General features: G+C 41.8%; 1 protein-coding gene across 1 annotated transcript in view; it reads right to left on the bottom strand.

Annotated features, from left to right (window-relative positions):
• Window positions 1–5,196: 5,196 nt before the first annotated feature.
• Window positions 5,197–22,054, bottom strand: part of LOC144820123 (uncharacterized) — a 198,164-nt gene continuing 181,306 nt past the window's right edge. The window contains exons 5-6 of the mRNA XM_078677759.1: window positions 6,473–6,646; window positions 5,197–5,229 (exon numbers count right to left, since the gene is read on the bottom strand). Coding sequence (XP_078533885.1) covers window positions 5,197–5,229; window positions 6,473–6,646 — 207 coding nt within the window. The remainder of the gene's footprint in view (window positions 5,230–6,472; window positions 6,647–22,054) is intronic.

Genomic DNA, 22,054 nt, shown 5'->3' with positions numbered 1-22,054 from the left:
TTAGGGAAAAGTATCTGTACTGAAACATATGTTTTTGCATCCCAGACTTCCCCTTCGTTCTTAGCAGCTAAGGGTACCTATTTCATCTGCCATGATAGAGCCTATACATGGTTGCCCCCTGACTTTTCGGGCACATGCTTTGTTTCGTTCCTGTTGCCTCCCACCTACACAGCTGCGGCAGATTACCATAAGACAAGGATAGTTAGAGGTGTCTTCAGTGAAGAGAACACTGCAGAACAAGAATTTGGGGACTTCGTGAGGGGTTTTCTGCCGTTCTGGGGACCCATGGGTAGCAGCAGGAACATAAGGCAATTAACAAGGGTGGTAGAATCCACCGTGGTTGAAACTGCCGGTGCCCTTAGTAACTTGACTGCTGAGCTCCAGTCGGATCGTCTTATGACCCTTCAGAACAGGGTTGCGTTAGACGTCATACTTGCAGACCGAGGTGGTTTATGTAGGGTGATCCAATCGAGTTGCTGTGTTTTCATTCCAGATAACGCTCCAACAGTGTACCAGGCCATCTCCAAACTGCATAAGATTTCCGAATCTATTCATGTAGACAAATGAGATTGGTCGTTAATGGGATGGTTCTGGGAACTGGTATCCGGCTGGGGTTGGAAAATTCTGATGGTCATTGGGATGATCTTAGCCATTCTTTTCCTGTTCTATCTGTGCGTACAGTGTGCTCCTGCTATATGTGGCCTCTGTGCTACATCGTGTGTAAGGAAGCCTGTATCGAGGGACGAGCTAAGTAATAGGATGATGCTACAGCAACATCTCAATGACTTTACGAATATAGACCTGGACTCAGATTAGCATGAGTATAGGTTATTGCCTATGTAAGGGCAAAAGGAGGGTCTGTAGTACTTGAAATTCTGGGCCCATGTTATAAACATCATCGTATCATGACGATTTTGATATCAGAAGACCGAGAATGGTTAGTACACTATGCACAAGCAATTTCGTCATATTCGAGTGACGATTTCACCTTGAAATCATAGTTTTCGTCCTGAACCCTCGGGTTCCATTTTGTGTACGGCAGCCATTTTGTGAGTTGCCCTCACATAGGCCAATGATTAAGGCCAAACACGGTCCTGAAGGACACGTACACCTTTGTTGACTTCTCTGCGACCTGGGCAAGCTGACTCCACTGCCCAAGGCCAAACCTGTTCGGTCAGTTCCTCTCCCAGTGGCCGAACGAGATAGTATCAAGGCACAACATGCCATAAACCTTTCATCGCACACAACCCACGCCTAATCTTGCACACACCTGTCCCTGTTTCCTACTTTATGACTTGCTTTACAAGGAGGAGGTGCCCGTTTTTATTGGGGGTCCGTCGATATCTGATGAAAATACTGGGCCTTGCCGGGTAATTGATTGTGGGCTGAACAAACTAAAATATGGGCTTGTCATCATGACTCTGCTTTTTCTTTGTAGTGAAAATATGTGAATGGTCAACTGTAATGTAAAGAATGTTTGCCTGAAGCATAATATTTTGTATAAAAAGAGAAGGCTGGCTTTGTAAGGTTGAGCAGTCTCCTAAGAATATACACTGTGTTGTACTTCTAGGATACCTGTTACTTGGTTGCAGCCAATAAATTCGATCTTTGACTTCACCTAGAAGACTCTGTGTTTCTGTAGTCTGGAACAGGAAGGACCCTAAGTCATAGGGTGTTTCCCTGGCACCGCTGGGTTACCGGTTCAGTACCGGTTCTGAAAAACCCAGTACTTCAAACAGGCCCCTGGTGGCTAATGCTATGGCCAGCTGTAAAAGTGCTTTAGCCATGATGGATCCGTGGCGCCTCCAAAATACAGGGAAACAGGATTTCTCATGCTTCTCAGCAAAATACAATACAGATTACAGGATAGATTTCTTGCTGATCTCCCATTGTCTTGCAATGAATATAAACGATCACATTCAGAATGCCTTCTCACACCATGTATTATTAAAATGGTAATAGCTGGAGCAGGGCCAGATAAAATGCCTAAGAGATGGTATTTTAATAAAATTAACTTAGAAAACAAGAACTGGTGCACAGAGGTAGCTAACAAAATTAGTTGTTTCTTTGTTAGTAATACAGATACTGCCTTGATAAGCACAGTGTGGGATGCGTTCAAGGCTACGCTATGAGGGATAATCACATCTAAATAAATCTCTCACCAAAGGGCCAAAAAGGAAAAAAAGGCTGGAGATCGAGTTAAGGCTTGCACAAGCAAATACAAAGTATAATAATGATAGAAACCCAGCAACAAAACAAGAGCTGCTGCAAGCAAAACTAGAAATGCAGTAATATTATTACCAGCTAGGGGACACAGCAAATATGGCATATCTCCAAAAGACATACGAGGAGAGCGAATACACAGGGAGATTACTTGCATGGCAGGCAAAAGAGAAACAGGTCCAAAATAAAATTGAATCCCTTAGAGATGAGCAATCAAAAGCACAATTAACCAGTTCCTGGGACATAAGGGAGGCATTTTTGAGGCACTATAAGGAAATTTAGCAGACAGTTCAACGAAAACTGCCAGACCACATTGTAAGCTTTCTTGACAATCTGCCAATCCCATCACTGAACAGTGAGAATGGAGGAACATTACTTGAAGATTTCACTATTGAAGAAATAGATATAGCGATAGGTTCAATGGCTAATTGCAAAGCGACTGGGAAGGATGTATTGCCAGTAGAATTCTACAAAAGGTTTGCCCCACGAACAACTCCTTAAACTTTTTGATCACTTATTAAAGGGAGGTGTACCTCCGGCTTCCCTCCACACAGCAGTGGCAGTCAGCATTCTGAAGAAGGGATAAAAACAGGGAAAATATCAACTCCTATACACCATTAAGTCTTCTTAATGTTGACTATAAGATTTTTACAAAGCTCCTTATAAACAGGCTTAATAGAAGAGAAGGCAACTCTCTACTAATACGAAATTCTTAATAAAAGCATTGGATTATTTTATTAAGAATAGTATAGAGGCTCAGGTGTTGTTTTTAGATGCAGGGAAAGCTTTTGATTTGGAGTCTTAGGGCTATCTTTATTTAATCCTCGCTAGATTTGGCTTCCCAGAAGGAATTATACAAATAGTATGAAGCTTCTATCAGGGTTCACAGGCACAAATAACAATCAACTCTAGAAATGTGGGCACCTGCAGAATAAGCAGGGGCACAAGGCAAGGGTGTGCCTTATCCTCTATTTTATTTGCCCTACTCATAGAACCCCTGGCAATAGCTTTTAGACACCAATTACCACACACTGCACCCCTACAAGGCATGACCAATATAAAACTTTATGCCAATGACATTGTTCTATTTTTAAATCCGGTGAGCATACTCAGGAGGAAATATTAGTGATCTTTTCAGCATTTCAGGAGATAGGTGGCTATAAAATAAATAGGGCCAAGACAGAAATTCTGTTATGTAACTGCTCCGCTGATACTTTACTGCCAAGTCTCAGACTAGTATATAACTCCCATATGAAGAGATACCTGGGGATGTCTGAAAGGGTAGAGGAGCTATATATTTTGAACGATGTCCCCCTGGGGCAAAAAGTTAAACACTTAGGGGCCAATTTCGATTTCAGCCGGAAGAGCTCCGAACGATGTTTGGAGCCCTTCCGGTCAGTGCCGGACGGATTCCTTCCCGACAGAGCCATTCCGATGGGCTCAGTCAGGAAGGAATCAGACTCAGATTTCCGGATTGCAGACGAGCCTGTCTGCAGACCGGAAATCCTCTAGTACTCCCCCGGTCGCCTCTGTGCGACCGAGGAAGTACGATGGCAGCTTTTCACTGCCTTTTCATGCCGGTCTGTCTGGCACAAAAAGGCAGTCGGAAGCTGTCTCTGGGGGCCCCCGGCAGGGCCCCCATGGGTTTGAGGCCACCAGGTGGCGGCCTGGGGGCACTAATGGAGACCCTCCGTTGATCCCTGCACCCGGTGGCAGGCACCTTTGGGTGCCCGCCACAGAGTGCAGGGATGAACTGCACCTCTGCGTCCTACATTGCAAGCATGCTTTCCGGTCGGAAAGCATGCTTGCGTTGTAAGGTGTATGAATGTGACCAAACCCTGTACGGTCGCATCGCACTAGCAGGGCTGTAACCGACGACAGCAGTTTGGTTGGTTACAGCTCCTGCCCGATGTCGGACCGACTTAGGTCCGTCCCACATCGGAATAGGCCCCAAAGTATCAAAATGGAATCAACTTCCAATATCAATAATATGCCGGGCAGCACTTATACGGATGACAATCCTACCACTTTTCAACTTTTTATTTTCAGCAGCCCCATGTGCACAACAAACATCTTTTTTTAAAAGAGATGGATAATTTGTTTACATCTTTCCTATGGGCCAATAAGGTACCAAGACTAGCATTACCCACTTTAAACTACCCAACTGAGGAGCGAGGATTGTCCCTCCCAAAGATTATCACGCAAATTTGCACATAACCACAGATTTTATACCTGCCTGACTTTCCAGAGATGGATAACTTTTTTATGAATAAAATGTTAAATGAGTACAAAATTACAGACCCAATGAGGATAGTCAAGAACCTGAAGAAAGTGTGGTATAAACTTCTCCAAATGGATTTTTAAACAAAAAACACAATTGTTAGCATTTTATAGTATCCCCCGGCTAAATGGCTCCAAAAGATTGGCTCATCTCTACACCGGGGAGGACGAGTTGTTGCAAACCAGTGTATTAAACAAATGGGAGGAGAACGGGTATAGGCAAGTGAAAGGCTTTCTTAACTCAGATTCCTGGAACAAGTGGCCCAAGATAGAAATTGGGCTGCTTCACTCCAGGGACATGCTTAAATGTTAATTTATCTAAACCAGTCATTTTTTAGAAAGTATTGACATTAGAGTGTTAATAGCAAGTTTAGAATTAAGCGGAGCACTAGAAACCACATACCAACGGTCAGTAAGCACTTAGGTGAGAATTTTTAATGATAGCAAATCTACCACTATTTATGAAAAAGCTCAAGATAAATGGCAGAAAAAAGAAGGTCTGCCAATATCTAGAGCAGCGTAGAAAAGAATTAATAAACGTAATGCAAAAACAATTAGAGGTGCTAATTGTAAGTGAAGGCAATTTTTTATGAAAGGGTTAATATGTAGGACCCCATCATTTCTACATAATATATACCCTCAGATTAAAGATAGGTGTTTTCGCTGCTCCAGGGAGGGAGGAGGCACTGGGTCTCATATTCTCTGGATTGTCCAAAGATCAAGCACCTATGGGAGGAAGTTGAGAAATATCTCAGAACTACTAAAGGACAATCCCTAACTATTGGTAACTACACTGCAGTTCTGGGATGCACTCCAAAAACAACGATGAATAAAATACAAGAAGAGTGTGTATTTATATCAGGCCTGGTGGCAAGATCATTAATTTTGCAAAAGTGGCTTAGCAATACTGTACCCACTTTCCAAGCCTGGAGAGCTAAACTCTATACAGTTAAATAGTGAGAGAGATGTTATGCTGTAAGATTAGGGTCTCTTAAAAAATTTGAGAAACGCTGGAATTCCATAGGAAATTAGTGTGTGATCATGGTAAAAATAATTTTTAATTAGGAACTGTGCCAATTTACGACTTTCTTTTGCTTTTGATATTTCTGTTTTTATGTACTCTTAATTCATTGTTTTTTTATTTTGATTTGTTCTAAGATTGATCTATATCTGTGGTAAGAAGATAATAACCATAATTTATATCGAGCACTTAAGAACTTTACTATGTATATGTATATTGAATCATGAATTAAACTCTCAATAGAAAATAAATAAAAAAATAAAAAAACTTTCTAAAAGTCTCTTTTTTTTAATTGTGAACAAAAACCCAATCCCACCATTAAAAATGACTTTTCACCTCAATTCCAAAGACACCATACATGGACGGGTTATCTCTTTCCATTTAGAAATGACACTTATAAAATGTAATAAGGCACCTTCAAAGTCTGTTGGGAAAGATAGGCTGTGCAGTAATGAAAAACGGGTTTAAGAGTTTTTCACTACCAGGACAAGTAAACTTTAAAAATTTACCGGGTCTAATGCCACCCTTTTACCCTAAAAATCAGCCGTGTTACCCCTACCTGCACCTAACCCCTTTGTTTTTAAATACTATATACCTTTTCATTATTCAAAAAAATATATATAATTACCTATGTTGTCAAACACGATGGGGTAAAGGAAGCATGGTGAAGTTAAAAACTCATATGTACTTACCTGCATTGTACTTACCGCTGTAAAGACTTCGGGGTAAAAGCAATGTTGGGTAAAGACTGTGGCGTGAAGGTTACACACAATTCATTGCTTCTATTACAACAGGAGATAATTCTAAGTGTATATTTACAGTTCCTAGAACTTCCCATAAATTACTAAAAACACACTAGATGGTCAGTACAACATAAAAAAAGAGTCTGAAGAAAATGTTTACATTGTCTAAATGAAATAAATGAAGTGAATATAAACAATAACTTACCACAGTAAGACCAAATTCTAAAAGCATCCAACTATCTGTAAAATATTGTGCAAGACCTAGGCCCAACATTTTGATTAACATGTCCAGAACAAAACAGGTGGTGTAGAAGAAATCCAGGTATCTCAATGCCAGCTGCATAGTTTCATTGTTCTTTGCAAATTTATCATCCATTGTCTAAATGAAGAAAAAACATTAAATTCAGTTATATCCCAAAAGTTTGATCAGTAATGCCTTTTTTTCTAAACAAAAGGTATCCTGTAAGGAAGTGGAAACTGTAATTTTAGGAAATGTTAAATTATGTGTTCTCAAATGTCATTGCTATTGTAATTGTTGATGTCATAAGCAATGTTATGTTATGTGTATTTGTAAAGCTCACTATCACCTGTGAGGGTATTCTGTTGATAGAGAGTGGCTAGTGCAGCCTAGTGTAGCTTGGCAAATTGAGAAGCCAGGTCCATGGCGATGTAATGAGTGAATAACAGGTGATTTTCAGAAGTTTAGACATTTTTCATAAGAACCACAGTGCTACTTCAATTAAAGTGTTTTCAGTGAAGTTCAAATGTTTGTATATTACAGAGAATTATTGCTTCAAACACAAACTTTACTCTGCCTTTATTGAGGTTTTCTCTGTAAAATGTACTAGAATGCAATGATTTACTTGGTGAATGCCTATTCTACTTGTCTAACGCACCTGAATTTCACAAGACTTTTAAGAATGCAACAGAAGCAGTCCATCTTAGCTAAAAGGGTATACGAGCATCCTACCTAACTTTGTCAATTTAGGTCTCCTTGAGCCACTCCTGGTACCATTGGTCAGGAGTATCTAGTCACTTAACCGATGTGCTGACACCCAACCATAAATGTCAATAGCATAGTCCACTTGGGAAATATCCAATGGATTTGTGTACGAGTTTTAAGGAAGCTCAGATGGAAAAGCTGAGTTGATCAAATTCTTAACCATTGCGACTCACGTACATGTGAAAGCTGGTAAACTCGCCAGACATGCTCAACAATCCATCACTAATTGCTGCAAACAAAATCTACGTCTTTCATGGATTTGATTTGAAATATTTCTGGTCCAACCATGTGCTATGTGCACAGTTATAGCTCCATGTTGGAAATGTGCACTTTATGTAGAGTCATCTGGTATTCTGTTACCTTTTTTGCTGAACCTTATTTTTGCTGCCTATAGATCCCAATGGACTTTACTCCTGCTAACCAGTGGAAAAATGCTTGTACTCCTCTTTTCAATATGTTACAAGTTATATATATACCTGATGGTTATTTATCTTGCCTATAGGTCCCTAGTATATAGCGTGTAAAGGTTCGAGTGCTGAGAAGACGCCGAATAGTTACTCTCCACCGAAACGAGGGGAGATTGGACCGTGCTCACCCACGGGGCCGGATTCCGTTTTTATTCCTCTCGGCTGGTATGAGAGGCGTAGCTGTTTGAAGGCCCAGTGTCCTTCGCAGTGGCATTGAAAAATTGGTTTGCCCTGAGGAAATTGTCTGATAAAGACCAAGGCAATGAAACATGTCGGCTGGTAGTAAGGTGTGAATCGATAGGGAGTATCCACACCTTCCTTTTTATAAGTGTTTTGTGTGCTGTTTGCAACAAAAAGGAACATTAGTAAAGTTGTTCGTCCTGGTTGCTCAGTGGTTATATGTTAAGTGTTAAATGTTGTAAGTGTTGTACATATAATTTTTGTTCACTGCACCATTCACTGTCATTTATTTGGGTTTAGGACACGTTTCCGTTTGGGCTTGATGGCACCAATGATGATAATAGGGCCATCCTGGTGAGTACCTACCAGGGGTCCCATTGGTGGTGCGTCCGTGAGGTGCCATTCTGCCTTTCTCACCTTTTCCTGTTGTCAGTCTAGGTGAATGTGGGCTGTATGTTGGTGTAAATGTTTGTTAATCAGAGGTGGGCTATTTTAATAATGGCAGCAGACTGAGACATCCCCTACTTTCATTTTCTGCAAAAGGAGAGGTGTGTTGTAATTGTGATACAACCAGTGATGTCTACAGATCAGTAAATAAAAACTGCCTTGAAAATTAGGGCAATTTGTGTTTGGCCCTAGTATATAGCACCAAGTGTACCCAAGGGGGGTAAATTAAATAATACCAATGGGTTGTAGCACTTATTGTGACACCTACTGCAGTACCTCCAGGCCTACTATTGTAGCCTGGCTGTGCAGTTTGAAAATTGCAAATTTGACCTGTCTAAATAAACCCTTTTGACAGGACTAAACCTTCACTTTTGAATATTTATAGGACACCCCTAAGTAGGCCTAATTGCCCATAAAGGCAGGGTGCATGGTATTTAAAAGTAGAACATGTAAAGGTTTAATGCTAAACATGTACTAACAGTGACTTCCACCTTAAATGTATTTTGACTGTAGCAGGGCTGGCTTTTCCATAGTGAAGCACTGAAATGCAGCATTAAAAACCTATAGAGTATCTCAAAGAATGGGACAAGCTAGAAAATGAATTAAATAACTATTTTAATAGTTATTAAAACTCCAATTCAATAGTAAAGTTATATTTTTCAGAATATTATGGAAAAGTAACTTTCAGAAAGTTAGCTTTGCAGTGCCTAATGTCCCTGGAAGTTAAATCTGCATTTATTCTCCCACTTCGGCTAGTCAGTGATTAGCATTTAAATAGGTATGAAAGAGGCGTGACATTCCCCCAGGAGCAAAACAAGAGGCTGACCTAAATGGCAGATATTATCCCTCAGAACCTGATAAAATGTGTTGGGGGCTGAGAAGATAATTTTTTACATGAAAGTGTCAAGTTCAATATCATATTATGCTTGATAGGTCTGCTGGGGTTTTTAATACGAAATTTGGGGTGGAGGGAAACAAAATGGCAAAACAATTTGTGTATATCCACTGAGGTTGCTGAAAGCTCAGCTTTGTTATACCAGACCTCTTTCCCTGAGTTTGTTGGGGGTACAGGAACTGCCTAAAACTGGAATTTAATGGTAGATGTGGGAGGACACAAGGATTACCATAGTGTGCTTCCCCTCACACACATACACACAACAGTCAGAGCCCAATTTGAGTTTGGCTGAAGACATTGGCCATCTTCAAAAATTTACAAACACTGTGGACATACCCACTTGATGAGGAAAAGGTTATGGACTCACTGCAGTAGTAACCAGTGCCAAAGAACCATTAGGTTCTATTAAAAGACCCCTCACACACCAACCTGGTTAGTGTCATGCTTGGGGTCCCAACCGGGTGGCCGAATGCCGCCAGGTTGTGCTACGACACCTGATTACAGCGGAGCTGGTGTGGTGTATTAGTGTGATGTGATAACATGCTGGTTAAAAATATGTAATTTTTCCCAACACACCTTAGCACGTGTGCTGAGATTTCACTATTCATGTGGCCAGATTTTGCCACTCACTCACTTTTTTCACACAGTCCGGACGAAAGCCCAATCCAATTTCTTTCTGAGCTGAAACATGTAGACCTACTACAGACAACTATGAGTCAAATCACTCTATTAGTTGAGCTCTTGGATTTTAACGTATCCTAGGCCGCCACAAATAAACACATTTGGCAAGGATTCCCAGAGATATGTTTAACCTGCACATTATCACATTACAATAATACACCACTCCAGCTCCACTGTAATCAGGCGTCATAGCACAACCGGGCGACATTCCGCCACCCTGTTGGGACCCCAATGATGAAGCATGACACCAACCAGGTTGGTGTATCAGGGGTCTTTTAATAAAACCTAATCGTTCTTCGGCACTGGGTACTACTACAGTGAGTCCATAACCTTTTGCTCATCAAGTAGGTACGTCTACATTGTTTGTATTTTAAACTTGGGGATAGGGATGTCCCCCGACCTTTCCTCGCTCTTCCCCTATTTTTGTTTGACATCTTCAAAAATGTGGGTAGGGCTTTCCTAGAGGTCATTTCCATGTGCTATCTCATGCTGGGCATAAATGTGGCATCTCTAGGCATGCACTTCAGAACACTCCTGGGCCTGAGGAAGATAAGAAGAGGACTGAACCTGCTGTCTGCAAAAGAAGAAGCACGCTGGAGGACTGGACCTGCTCTCTCCCTTATACCCATGACAAAGAAGAGGGCTTCAAGGGGGGTAAGGCTGACCTCCTTTTAAAGCTACATGGACACAACAGCTAAAAGAGGCATTTTCCTGCAACTCCCCATCTGACTAGTGCCAACTTGACCTACACTGGCTCGTAGTGTTTGTCTATGCCTGCCACCATGTGAGTCTCTAAATACCTCGAATGATGTCCTGGAGGTCTTTAAAATTGTACTCCTGTGGTGCATAGGGACTTACAGGACTAAAGTCAGAAGGTAAAATGTTGCACCAGGACAAACGGCATTACTGTATTCAACCCAACAACCTATCAAGGTCACCATCAAATTGCAACGACGTTCTGTTCTACAGTAACCTTTGACTATCTAGGCACTATTTCTACTTAAAACTTTAAAAATTCGTCTCTCCCACCCCATCCGCCAGGAGGGGATTTTTGTCATTTTTATATAATTTTGTTTATAACATTTTACTCTATTTTCTACATTCATTTTGGGATTTTTATTGTTTTGCATTTTGACTTTATTACTATTTTAGTACTGCATCAATACTTTACACATTGTTTTTAAATTAAGCCAATCTGCTCTGTGCCATAGCTGCCAGGCAGTTAAATTCAGGTTTATTGGTGACTTTAGGTGTTCACCTGACAAGGGCTAAGATTAATATTTGATTTGGGTCCTTATCTATCTCACCTAATAACCCAATTTCTTGCACTCCAAAATCACAGGCATATTCCCACATGCTTGGGTACATACTAATATGCCCATGCAAAACCCTGTACACTTGGTGCAGCTCCATATGTATAAGCTGATAAACTATATTCTATATGCTCAAAGCAGCATGAAAGGCGTGTCTAGTATCTTCTTCTTTCAGTATCGGGCCCTGTTATGTGGCACCCCCATTTCGCCTTCGCGTCTAGCATCTCAGAGAGTCGGCAAGTATTTTTTCAAAAATTGTAATCTATGCACTGATTTCATCCGACTCTTTTCACTTGAAGATCTTCGCCAGTCTATGTAATCTGGATTGACTTTTGGCATAAACATTTATGAACATATGCTCAAAACATTGTTCGTCAGAGTCCTACATACAATATCTCGGAGTACATTCCCGGAGGAATTAATCGTTTATTTATGCCTACATTGTACAGCAGATCCTGACTATAAACATGAACCTTCAAGACATCTCTTTTATATATCCATCCTGTGGCTTCCTGATGAAGGCAATTTGCTGAAACGTGCGTATTTAGATATATCAACCAACAATTGGATGAATGCATGGGTATTCATGAGAATCAGTATTTCTGTTTTAGAGTATATAGCCTGTTTATATTATGTATACAAGAATTCCTTATAGTCAAAATGTATTTCTAATAACACAATGACATTGTTATTTATAAAATGAACATGATTTTTCTATGTTTGTATCAATATAATTATATTGTTTTGCGACCTTGATTGTGCCCTTATCCTGAGTTTATTATCACTTGCCTGAAGTTGTTTTTTGAAATATATTTGTTCAATTTCCTGCTTTGGGCAAGATAGCTTGTTGCAGGGGGACCCTTTCCTTTTTGAATTTACACATTGAATTTTGAACAGACAGTATTAACATCCACATCTCATGTCCCATTTTAGGACAAACCCTGTACTAGGTGCTATTTGTGACACATGATAACTTCAGAACCCCAGGGTATAGGGTTTATCAGGTGCGATAAATATCACCTTCCATTCCAGGGCACTCATATTTGCTGCTTTGGACTCATGTTAAAAACAAGTGGTTATATTCACAATTTTCTTTTTCTGAGTGAAAATCTACCCTCTTTTTGAAAACTCAAGAGTATGGTTCATTTACACATAAATGGCCTTAAACAGATAACTATTAGATGACACTTCAAAGAAAAGCTCAACAAGCAGAGATTGAATATGAATTGCTTTGCTTTTGCTACATTGATTCGTCTGATCCTGCATATTCATAATTCAGTATTTGAAAGAAGGAGGGAAATGGAACAATTAAAGGATAGTCACCCTAATCTGTCTTGATCTATAAGCATGTGTTGGTATTTAACTCTGGGCTTTTCTCTAATTCTGTAAATTAAACTATGCAAATAAGAAGCAGAGACCTCTTATGGCTAGCATCGATCTGCCCCTTAGTGAGAAGGGGAGCTTTCCAAGGTCTCAAACACATTTCAAGATTCTTCAATATCTTGATAAAAAATAATCATACCGATCATGCAGGTGGAGCTACTTTGGGGCATATTATCAAGGGGATTTATCTCCGCTTTTTTGGCTTTAAAAGCCAAGAAAGCGGAGATAAAATTATCTCCCTATTACCTAGCTGTCGCTAACACCAGTTAGCGACAGCTAGTAGGAGATAGCGACCATCTTGGGCCCCACTTTGCATGTCAGTGATATTTATCACTAATGACATGCAAAGTGGGCGTGCCAAGATGCTAGCGACTGGAAACAGTCGCTAACATCGCTATCTCCTATTACCAACTTTTGGAGATATTCGCGCTAAGCGCGAATATCTCCAAAAGCTAACACCTGCCCTGAGCAGTTCTTAGCTATGTTATCCATGGGAGGTGGATAACATGGCTAAGAGCATTAGCTCGGTAATGCATGAATATCGCTGACTTTTCAGCGATATTCATGCATTGCGGCCGTTTTTTATCGCATTTGCGATAAACCTTGGTAATACCAAGGTTTATCTGCGATAAAAATCGCCACAGCTCAGCGGTAAAATTTTGTCTCTAACCAAGCAATAGCGATAATTATCGCTATTGCTTGGTAATATGCCCCTTTGTTTTTATTCTAATCACAACTAAAATGTTCTTATAGTGCCTCTTGTGAGTTTCTGTGCTCCTGATTAGGAAGCTTCTCAAATGTAAATCATACAATGGTGACTCAAGAAACTATTGGAAATATTGAGACAAAAAGAGTGGGTCTGTTACTTGCTGGGATTGGGAATGAAACCATTTTGGCTTCTGATACATTCAAGATTCAGACTACGAAACTAAATGTAGTTTTGGAAGACTAAAGGAAATGGTTCAAGGTGTTCTTGTTATTACACCCAAGAACTGCTACATATGTATAAAACCTTGGCTTAAGCCTGAGAATTTACTTATAGATTGTGGGGTCTGCTTTTTGTCACAGAAACTTCTGTGCAGTGGGCACTTGTTAAAATGGTTAGAAAAGAAGCGGTTTTAAAACTTTAAGGTAAAATTAGGCACGAGCCTCTGCACACAGGTCCAGAATCAGACACCATATAATGTAGTACATATTCTAGTACTACATACAGAAGTTCAATATTAAAAACCACAATACATTGCAGTCTCAAGCCTCTGCCTGTCCCCCATGTATATGTGTGCAAGTCATCTAGGAAACAGCAGAGTGTGGCAACATGTATCTAAACATCGAAGTACAGATTGGGGGGTTCCCACCTACTCTGCAGCCAGGAAGAGACCCAAGATGAGTGCAACAACCATCTAGATTTTACACATTATCGCAACCCATGGCCAAACAGCTTGTAACTGGAGAACCCCATCGAATCTTACAGCCAAGCCAACCCTTAAGAGGGGTGACTTCTCTAGTGACATTGATTACATATTACATATCTCTCGACCTTAAGATCTTGCATGAAATGAAGAATATTAAAATTATTGATAACCTGGAGAGCAATCACCTACCGTTGCCCTTACACTACAAAGGACCCACATCATGGATAGAGCTTATATGGGGATAACATCCCTTAACACCGTGGCCCTAAGCAACAACAGGTGCAAAAGAGGTGTGTGGTGCTGCTAATAGCGCACTAACTAATTGTATAGATCAGGCTTGCACTCCCCTTCAGATACTGTCGAGGTACAAATCTTTATTTGGGGAATTGAAACCATTTATTGAGAGAAAAAGCCTACCTCGTAGAGTGGCCACTAGAACACGTGAATGGTTTGACAAAAAATGCAGTGTCGATAAACACAGCCCTAGTGGAAGCCTTAAAAAGCAACTTGAGGCTAGATATTTTACAAGCCATACAAAACAATGCCCAACCAATTAAATCTAGTAAGCCCCAGTGGTACACCAAGGTTTGGGAGGATCTGTTGGAAGCAGCTAGGGGGAGAGACGCTAGATTGTTCTGGCATTTGGGTACACACAATGGCTGCAAAGAGTATACTTCACCTGAATGCCACATCCCAGAGACTGTCTGGGTGGAGCACTTCATGACCCTCTATGCAGAGCCACTCCTCAAAACACCCCCAACTAACCCTAATGCCCAGTTCCCTAGGAGGGCCGAAATGGAGGAGATAGTGTTATTTTTTTTTAAACCAGATTTATTGGGTTTTCAAACATCCATCAACTTTATGCATGTACAATTAGGCATCTATCCTCCAGTACACTCTAATCTTAATACTAAGAAACTCTCCCCCCTCCCTCCCTTGAGTTGCAGTTGGTTCCAAAAAAATGTTTGGTCAAGCATTGCACGCGCTATGGACCTTGCCTTGATTCTAGATGTTAAGGTGCATATGTAGCTATAATTGCCCCTTGAGTCAGACCCTGTCCCTGGTCTGCCACTTCACTTCCTCCCTCCTTTCGGTCTGGTGCTGCTGGCTTCGGGGATTCCGCTCTACTGGATCCATGCTTGTTAGCTGTTAATTCTCCCACTAGGTGCTCCCATGCTCTCGCCTGGTCCACGTTACCTATACCCCACCTCGCTTCTCTATGTAAGAGACTTCCTTCCGCCCGCCCATTTTTCTAACTCCTTTTTCCATGTTTCCGCCCGCACTCCTCCTTGAGTTTTCCAGTTCCTAGCTATCTCCAGTTTGGCCAGAACATATGCGAGGTCTTTGAATTTCCCAGTCATTTTGTTTTTGGTTGTGTGTGGGAACCATATAATACACAAAGGAGCTAAGAGGGAAATAAGGTAACCTCCGGGATAGCCCTCCACTCAACTACCCTTAATACCAAAAAATCCCTGTACCCTGGACGTTGGTTAGCATTCATCTAATAGGCATCAAAACACTATTTACTGGAAAAAATACACTCTTTAAATCCAGCCCCACCCCTCTCTATATGTAGATCGGTGTACGCTATCTTGTGCCTGACCGTCCAAATCAAACCGTTGTTTGTAACTGCAAGCGGGAGATTCCGGGCAGAATTCAACTCGACACATCCAATGATGTCTGCTCACCTAAGACAGTTCATCAACCCACACCTGAAAAATAAACACAATGAAAAATGTGTGGTGAAAAGGAAGGCCCCTCATGGGCGAACAACCCTCGGGGCGTTTGGCAGATGTTACCAATTCCCTGCCCCTTTCTCATCATCGGTCGCCATTCCTTTTCAAAGTAAAATGAAGAAAAACAGGTGTCCAAAACAAAACCATCCGAATTGTGCAGAAAGACAGGTGCAAAACAAGAAGCTCAAGGAATCGCTCCCTGATGTGACAAAAGAAAGTGATTAAAATCAGCAGACACACCAATGGTACAACTTTATTACTAGATCTGGTGTGTACTGGTGAAATAAAAAGGCTGGTAGCTTTGTAGTGTAGTTCCTATATTCCCAATAGGCTCTGCGCATTGGAATAATATTTTCAGTAGTGTAGACGTAGGACTGAGGTTAACTAGGTCTTTTACTGACGATATTAGACTTAAAGTTTTATGTGCCAGCTAGCTCAGAGTTCACTAGAAACTTTCTCGAATAATCGAGGAGGAGTTTAACCTCCCTGGATAGACAAGAAGGGATTTCGTTTCTGACAACCATAGAACATGACAACTTTGCTCTCCCTGATCAAGAGTATATCTCTAGAGTCGTGTGAAAACAAAAGACAGCTATTTTACTCAGTCAATACGTGCATACTTAGTTTCACCAGATTGTAGAGAAAAGAAGAGATGGGCGTTTTCAATAAAAGGTGTTATTTATTGATCAGTCTCTTTTCTCATACAAGAGAAATGAATTGCTACAATTGTAATACTGATGGTTAAGTAAAATGCATACAGTAAGAGCAGGATTATAAAATAATACTGTAAAAGCATTGATATGGTTTCTTAGCCATATGTTACTTTAAAATGGATAAAAGATATACATACATATATACATTGACTAATTGTACTCAACTGGTGCTTCTAACTACGCCTACCCCGGTGTACCTGACCTAAGCCTAATACATGGGAGGGAGTAAGTAAGTAGCAGTTTAAGTTAAGTTTGTTTTGCCAAGAGTCTGACTCAAGAATTCTCTGTAAGGGGTTAGTCAGTTCAGTACCTGGGATTTAGAAGGCAGGAGGGCTGGTATCTCTTTCTCAGGACTCGGTATCCCAGTCACCCGCGAAGGTGGGCTGGAAACGCTGGAGGCTGGATTTCTCGGCAAGAGAAAAGACAGCGTCTTTCCTCAGCGCGTCAAAAAGGGAGGGGCAGCGTCCGTGGGCTCTCGCATCAGCTGGGCTCTCTGGCAAGTAGTCGCTGCTCCAAGCTCATCACCACCGTGTGTTTACTTAGGGCAGTGCCGGTATATTTATACCTGAGAGGTGCCGGATTTGACGTAAGGATGGACATAAGACGTCAATTAAGAACTGGTCGTTCTTACATTCTTTGCAGGAGTTCTCGAACGAAATCAAAACAATAGCAGTGGGGATTTCCCAGGTTTGCTGGAGGCTTGGTTTGTTTAGAGAACTCGGTGTGCTTTCTAGGGGGCTGGAGGAATAGTGCTTGCTTAATGTGACAGCATGCGCTATGACTGATTTATGAAACGGGTTTCTGTGCCGTTTTATGGATAATAGTGATTTATAACCGGACAAGGGTCAGAAATTGGAGTATCGATACCGGTCCCTATATAAACACACTACAGCTTAATGTCGCATACCAATACCTGTAACCAACATGTATCACTGCCTTATACACTTTATGGCAGATTCATCAGGGCTCATCACTCGGTCACCGCACCAATGTTGGACATCTTCATTATGGAAACCTCAACCAGCCATGTCCTCGGATGTATGACGTTACAACGCATGCTTTTACCACGCATGCTGTTACAACGCAGTTTTTACAACGCATACCATTACAACGCATAGCGCTTTGGGGTGCTGGATAGTGAATAGTTTAATTTACTATTCCAACTCCAGTCCCCGTGGACACTAGGGAAGGTGTTGGATAGTAAATTAAATCTATTCCCTATCCTAGAGCGCCCCCCAGCGCAATGCGTTGTAATGGTTTTCGTTGTAAAACCTGCGTTGTAATAGCACTGCGTGGTAAAAGTTGCGTTGTATAGGATGTTTCCCACGTCCTCTCATACCGGCTGGCAAGGAAAAACTCTCAGCCCTACTGTCGATTGCCGTATCAATCGTACGGGTACAGAACCAGGACCATAAATCTTCCCAGGAACCAGTGTATAACACGCCCCTTGCGTGGGCTGAGTATGTGGTGTAATAGGTTTGGCCTCTCCAGCACCCTCGAGGACCCTTCAGCATCGGGGTTCAGCTTCACAATTAGCACGTGCTGCACCTTCTCCCTACTGCTTCTTACTCAAGGTCCCAGTTTCGGGTGTGTACCCAGTCCACTCCTAGGGCTGCACCCAGCCTGAGTCAGTTCCTGCTATGATTGTCCCTGCACATTTGGCCACTTTACTTTGGGGGTGACACGGTCTCCTCTGCCAGCCCCACCACCCCGCTAAAGGCCGGGCCCACTCCCCACAGTTCTGAGGCCTGAAAGTCTCTGTTGTTGCGCCTGGCCTTTACCTCACCATCTTGTCTGCTCGATCCCCAGGTTGACCACTTTGTCCTTTCCGGTATTCCCAGGCCGTGCTGGGACAGTTGTAGAGGTCCCCTTCTGTCTTCCTTCTCCCGCCGGGTCCCTTTTTAACGTAATAAGGCCTGAGGGCCCGCTGTCTTGGGCCTCCGTTGTTTTCCCTCACTGCAGTCCGCAGCCGTGACACGTCTCACCTCAGCAGTAGCCTCACTGCCTGTGTCAGGATGGGTCTTCCAAGGTGCCTCCTAGGCCCCTTCACGGCTCCTGCTGTTCCATTGCCTCTCGCCGCCACACTCTCTGGTAGGGAAGGGGGGGTGTCGTTGCTCAGAGGGAGCCCCCTGCTCAGCGGGCTGTATGTCAGGTGTTTGCCTTTCCACGCCTTTGTCTTGTCCATTTGCAGGGCCGTGGCAACCATTGCCAGCTCCGCCCCTGGAGCTGCCCTTCTATATTTCTCAGGAGCAGTGTTCTTGAGGGTCTCGCAGACCCTCTGGCGGTTAGTGTTTCGCTCCCCAGCGCTCTCCAGCAGGGAGGGAAGGCTCAATGCACAGCCCACAGAAGAGGGCACATCTCTTTTCCACCAAGTATCTCACCGCTGCCCTCGCTCTTATCGATTTTACTGCTGTGTTGTTCTTACTTGCTGTCCGGCAGGTGCGGCCATTTTGGGAGCCTAAGGGCCGCTGCTTCGTTTCCTGCCAGGAAAGACGTTTTTGCCGGCAGCAGCAACTGCATTACACTCTCCGCATCCATGGTAGTTCCTTGTGAGGGTTTTTCTGCATTGGAGATCTCAGGATGGAGCTGCATGGCGGCCCGTCGACTGGAGCTCACATGCTGTGCTGCTCACTCCACCGAGAAGGTAGTGTCTTTTACCATCGAAGAATCCTTGGATGCATTGAAGGACCAGAAAGTGGGGAAAGCTCTTGGCATTGACGGGATCCCTTTGGACTTGTTTTGTGCCAAACCTCTTATATGGGCTCCCTATATATTATCATGACAAATTCAATCACAGTGGGTGCCCCTATCCCTAACTCATGGAGAGGGGCCGATATAATACCTATTTATAAAAAGGGTTGTTGGCAAGAACCTGAAAATTATCTCCCAATATCCCTGATCGATAACATCCAAGAAATACACAGCAAACAATTCCTGGCAAAACTTTGTGGTTGGATTAGATGCAATAAGGCCCTATCTCACGTTCAAGCCAGCTTCATTCTCAAAACAAGAACTGTGGACCAGATATTTTGTTTTTTTACCTTAAAATGGAACGTTGTCGACCTGGAATGGGGCGCGCTCTTTGTAGCCTTCGTTGGACTTTGTGCAGCATTTAACCTTATAAAAAGGGCAAAACTTTAGGAGGTCCTTAGAAAAATCAGGGTTTCCTCAAATCTACTGATTTTGAATCAGAATCTGTACACAGTTTTTTTTGCCAGAGTCAGATGGGGCCCATGGGGGGGAAACACACATTAGTTATTCATTAATGAAAGTATACCCCATTTAATTAATTGTGTGAATGATGCTCCCAAAATTGCCGGCTACAAAATACCAAGCCTGCTCTTTGCAGATGGCATACTTCTCTTATCCATTACTGCTGTGGGTCTTAACGTCCTTTTGAGGAAGGTCAACAAATTTTGTAAATACCACATCCTTGTAATAAACAAGTCCAAAACAAAATACATGATTTTCATACATAGCAATAAAATTAAAGGGAATGTGCCTCTATATTAACCAAATTAGATATGGAGATATAACTTGACTCTCTAGGGGTGAGGTTATCTGACTCCACTTGTTGGTCAGTGCAGATAGGTAAAAGCTCCCTGTCCCTTAACCACAAAGCCGGGTCTATCCCCAGATTAGCGGATAAAACCTCTTTTTATCACGTATCACTGGCAAAGGAAAAATATAGAGCCTAAACTTATAGTGCTGCTCTCTATGGTTTAGATTTGTGGGGCTACTGTAATCTTGATGTGTTAGATAAAGGTGAATAATACTTTATACGATTATCTTCGTAGCTACCAAAAGGTCCACCATGACTTCCCATCAGGTTTGACCTAAATGTTAGGCAAATTTCAGACACAGCCCATCTTAAGCCTATTTTATTTTGGGCAAGGTTATGGACTTCCAAACAAATTGCACCATATACAAAATGCCTTCCCGAAATCTTACCTCACCCCTTGACCTGTAGGATCCCATGGATAACCCATGTTAAAGTATGGCTGGTTAAGCTATGATTGCCCAACTTTTGACTCCAACCAACATCAATGATCAGCGGCTCCTGCGGTCTTATTAAGGACCACTACTGGAATGTTGTGTTTGGCTATAAAATGTCTGTCATTCCTTCGGGCAGTATAATGGACCAGTACCTATCTTTTAAATGTGTTTTTTATTTCAAAGATTTTATGGACTATGTGAATACGCCATTTCTTAGGTCTCTTTATATTAAATTTAGATGTGATTTTACCAGCTGCTTTTTTTTACCTCCTCTTGGAGGACCAATGTTAACACCTTCAATCTTTGCCCCATGGGTTGTCAGTCAGTAGAGGATGATGAGCATCTACTATTCTACAACAAACAGCGTGCCCGCTGGATTAACCCTCTGTTTCCTCTCCTTGGGCTTGATGATAGGCACTATGCCTTGAAGATTTGCAGGGCAGATACTACAAACTATGGGGCATATTAACAAGGGCGAGCGATAAATATCACAAAGCGCCCTTAGCGCTTGCATATTTATCGCCGGCTATCTCTGGAATTTATCGCCTGGTTAACGTGTTATCAACAACGTGCATTGCCGAGGCGATAAAAATAACAGAGATAGTGGGGATATCGCTGTTTTCCATGGTGGAAAATAGCGATCTCCTAGATGATAGGGCCTGTGGTCTAGGCCACAGAATCCTCCCCATACATTAAGTATGCCTTAGTCAGGAATTTAACAGACGTTAAATTCCTGCGTTATGGCATACTTAACGCGATTTAAATAATCGCTACCCTTCCTAGTTAATATCGCAAAGCTGCCTTCGTAATAATTTCCCAGGTTGGTTTCACAGCCACGCCTTCTTTGCATCTCATTACCGATCCAAAGTTATGCGTGCTGGAAACGGGCGCTAAGTCAGCAAAACACGAAATAGTGTGTCTTTGCTGATAAGGCGAAAAGATTATTTACACTTTTCGGCCGAAAACTGCCGCAAAAGCGGCAATAATTTTATAACGCCGCCTTGTTAATATGCCCCTGTGTTGTTTACTCATTTGCTACTTAAACTCTATATGGGAGCTCAGAAAAAGAGATATTAATACCCTAAAGCACCATGCACCTTAAATCTAATTGGGTTTATGGGTCCTTGTAAGTGATTTTAAGTGACTTTTATTCTCTTGCACATGAACTGCTGCTAGATGATAGGGTTTTGTCAAATGGCTTTATTAAGTTTCTTGTTCATTGGAAATATAATTTTCTTTTAAAGCAGTTTGTTGGATTGAAATGTTCATCATACTCTGTCATGTTTTTAAACCTTTGCTGCTATGTATACTTTTATAGTTTTTTATAACTGAAATCAAGTCAAATGATGATGATGATGAAAAGCCAATGTAATTTTGACTGTGAAACATTGAAGCCATCATTTAATTTTAGAAGTATTCAGTATTTTTTTTATATTATTTACCAATAGGAATGAGAGGGCATTCGTTCTTATGGTAGGGCACTTGAATGCAAAGGCATCTAATTCCACTTTCAAAGGCTTTGAAGATTTTGGAAAACGAGACGCTTTAAGTAGTCCCAGCC

Source organism: Lissotriton helveticus, chromosome 2_1 (assembly GCF_964261635.1).
Source record: "Lissotriton helveticus chromosome 2_1, aLisHel1.1, whole genome shotgun sequence".
Taxonomy (NCBI): Eukaryota; Metazoa; Chordata; class Amphibia; order Caudata; family Salamandridae; genus Lissotriton; species Lissotriton helveticus.
Note: the sequence above shows the minus strand (reverse complement) of the source record. Positions and strands in the feature narration are given on the sequence as shown.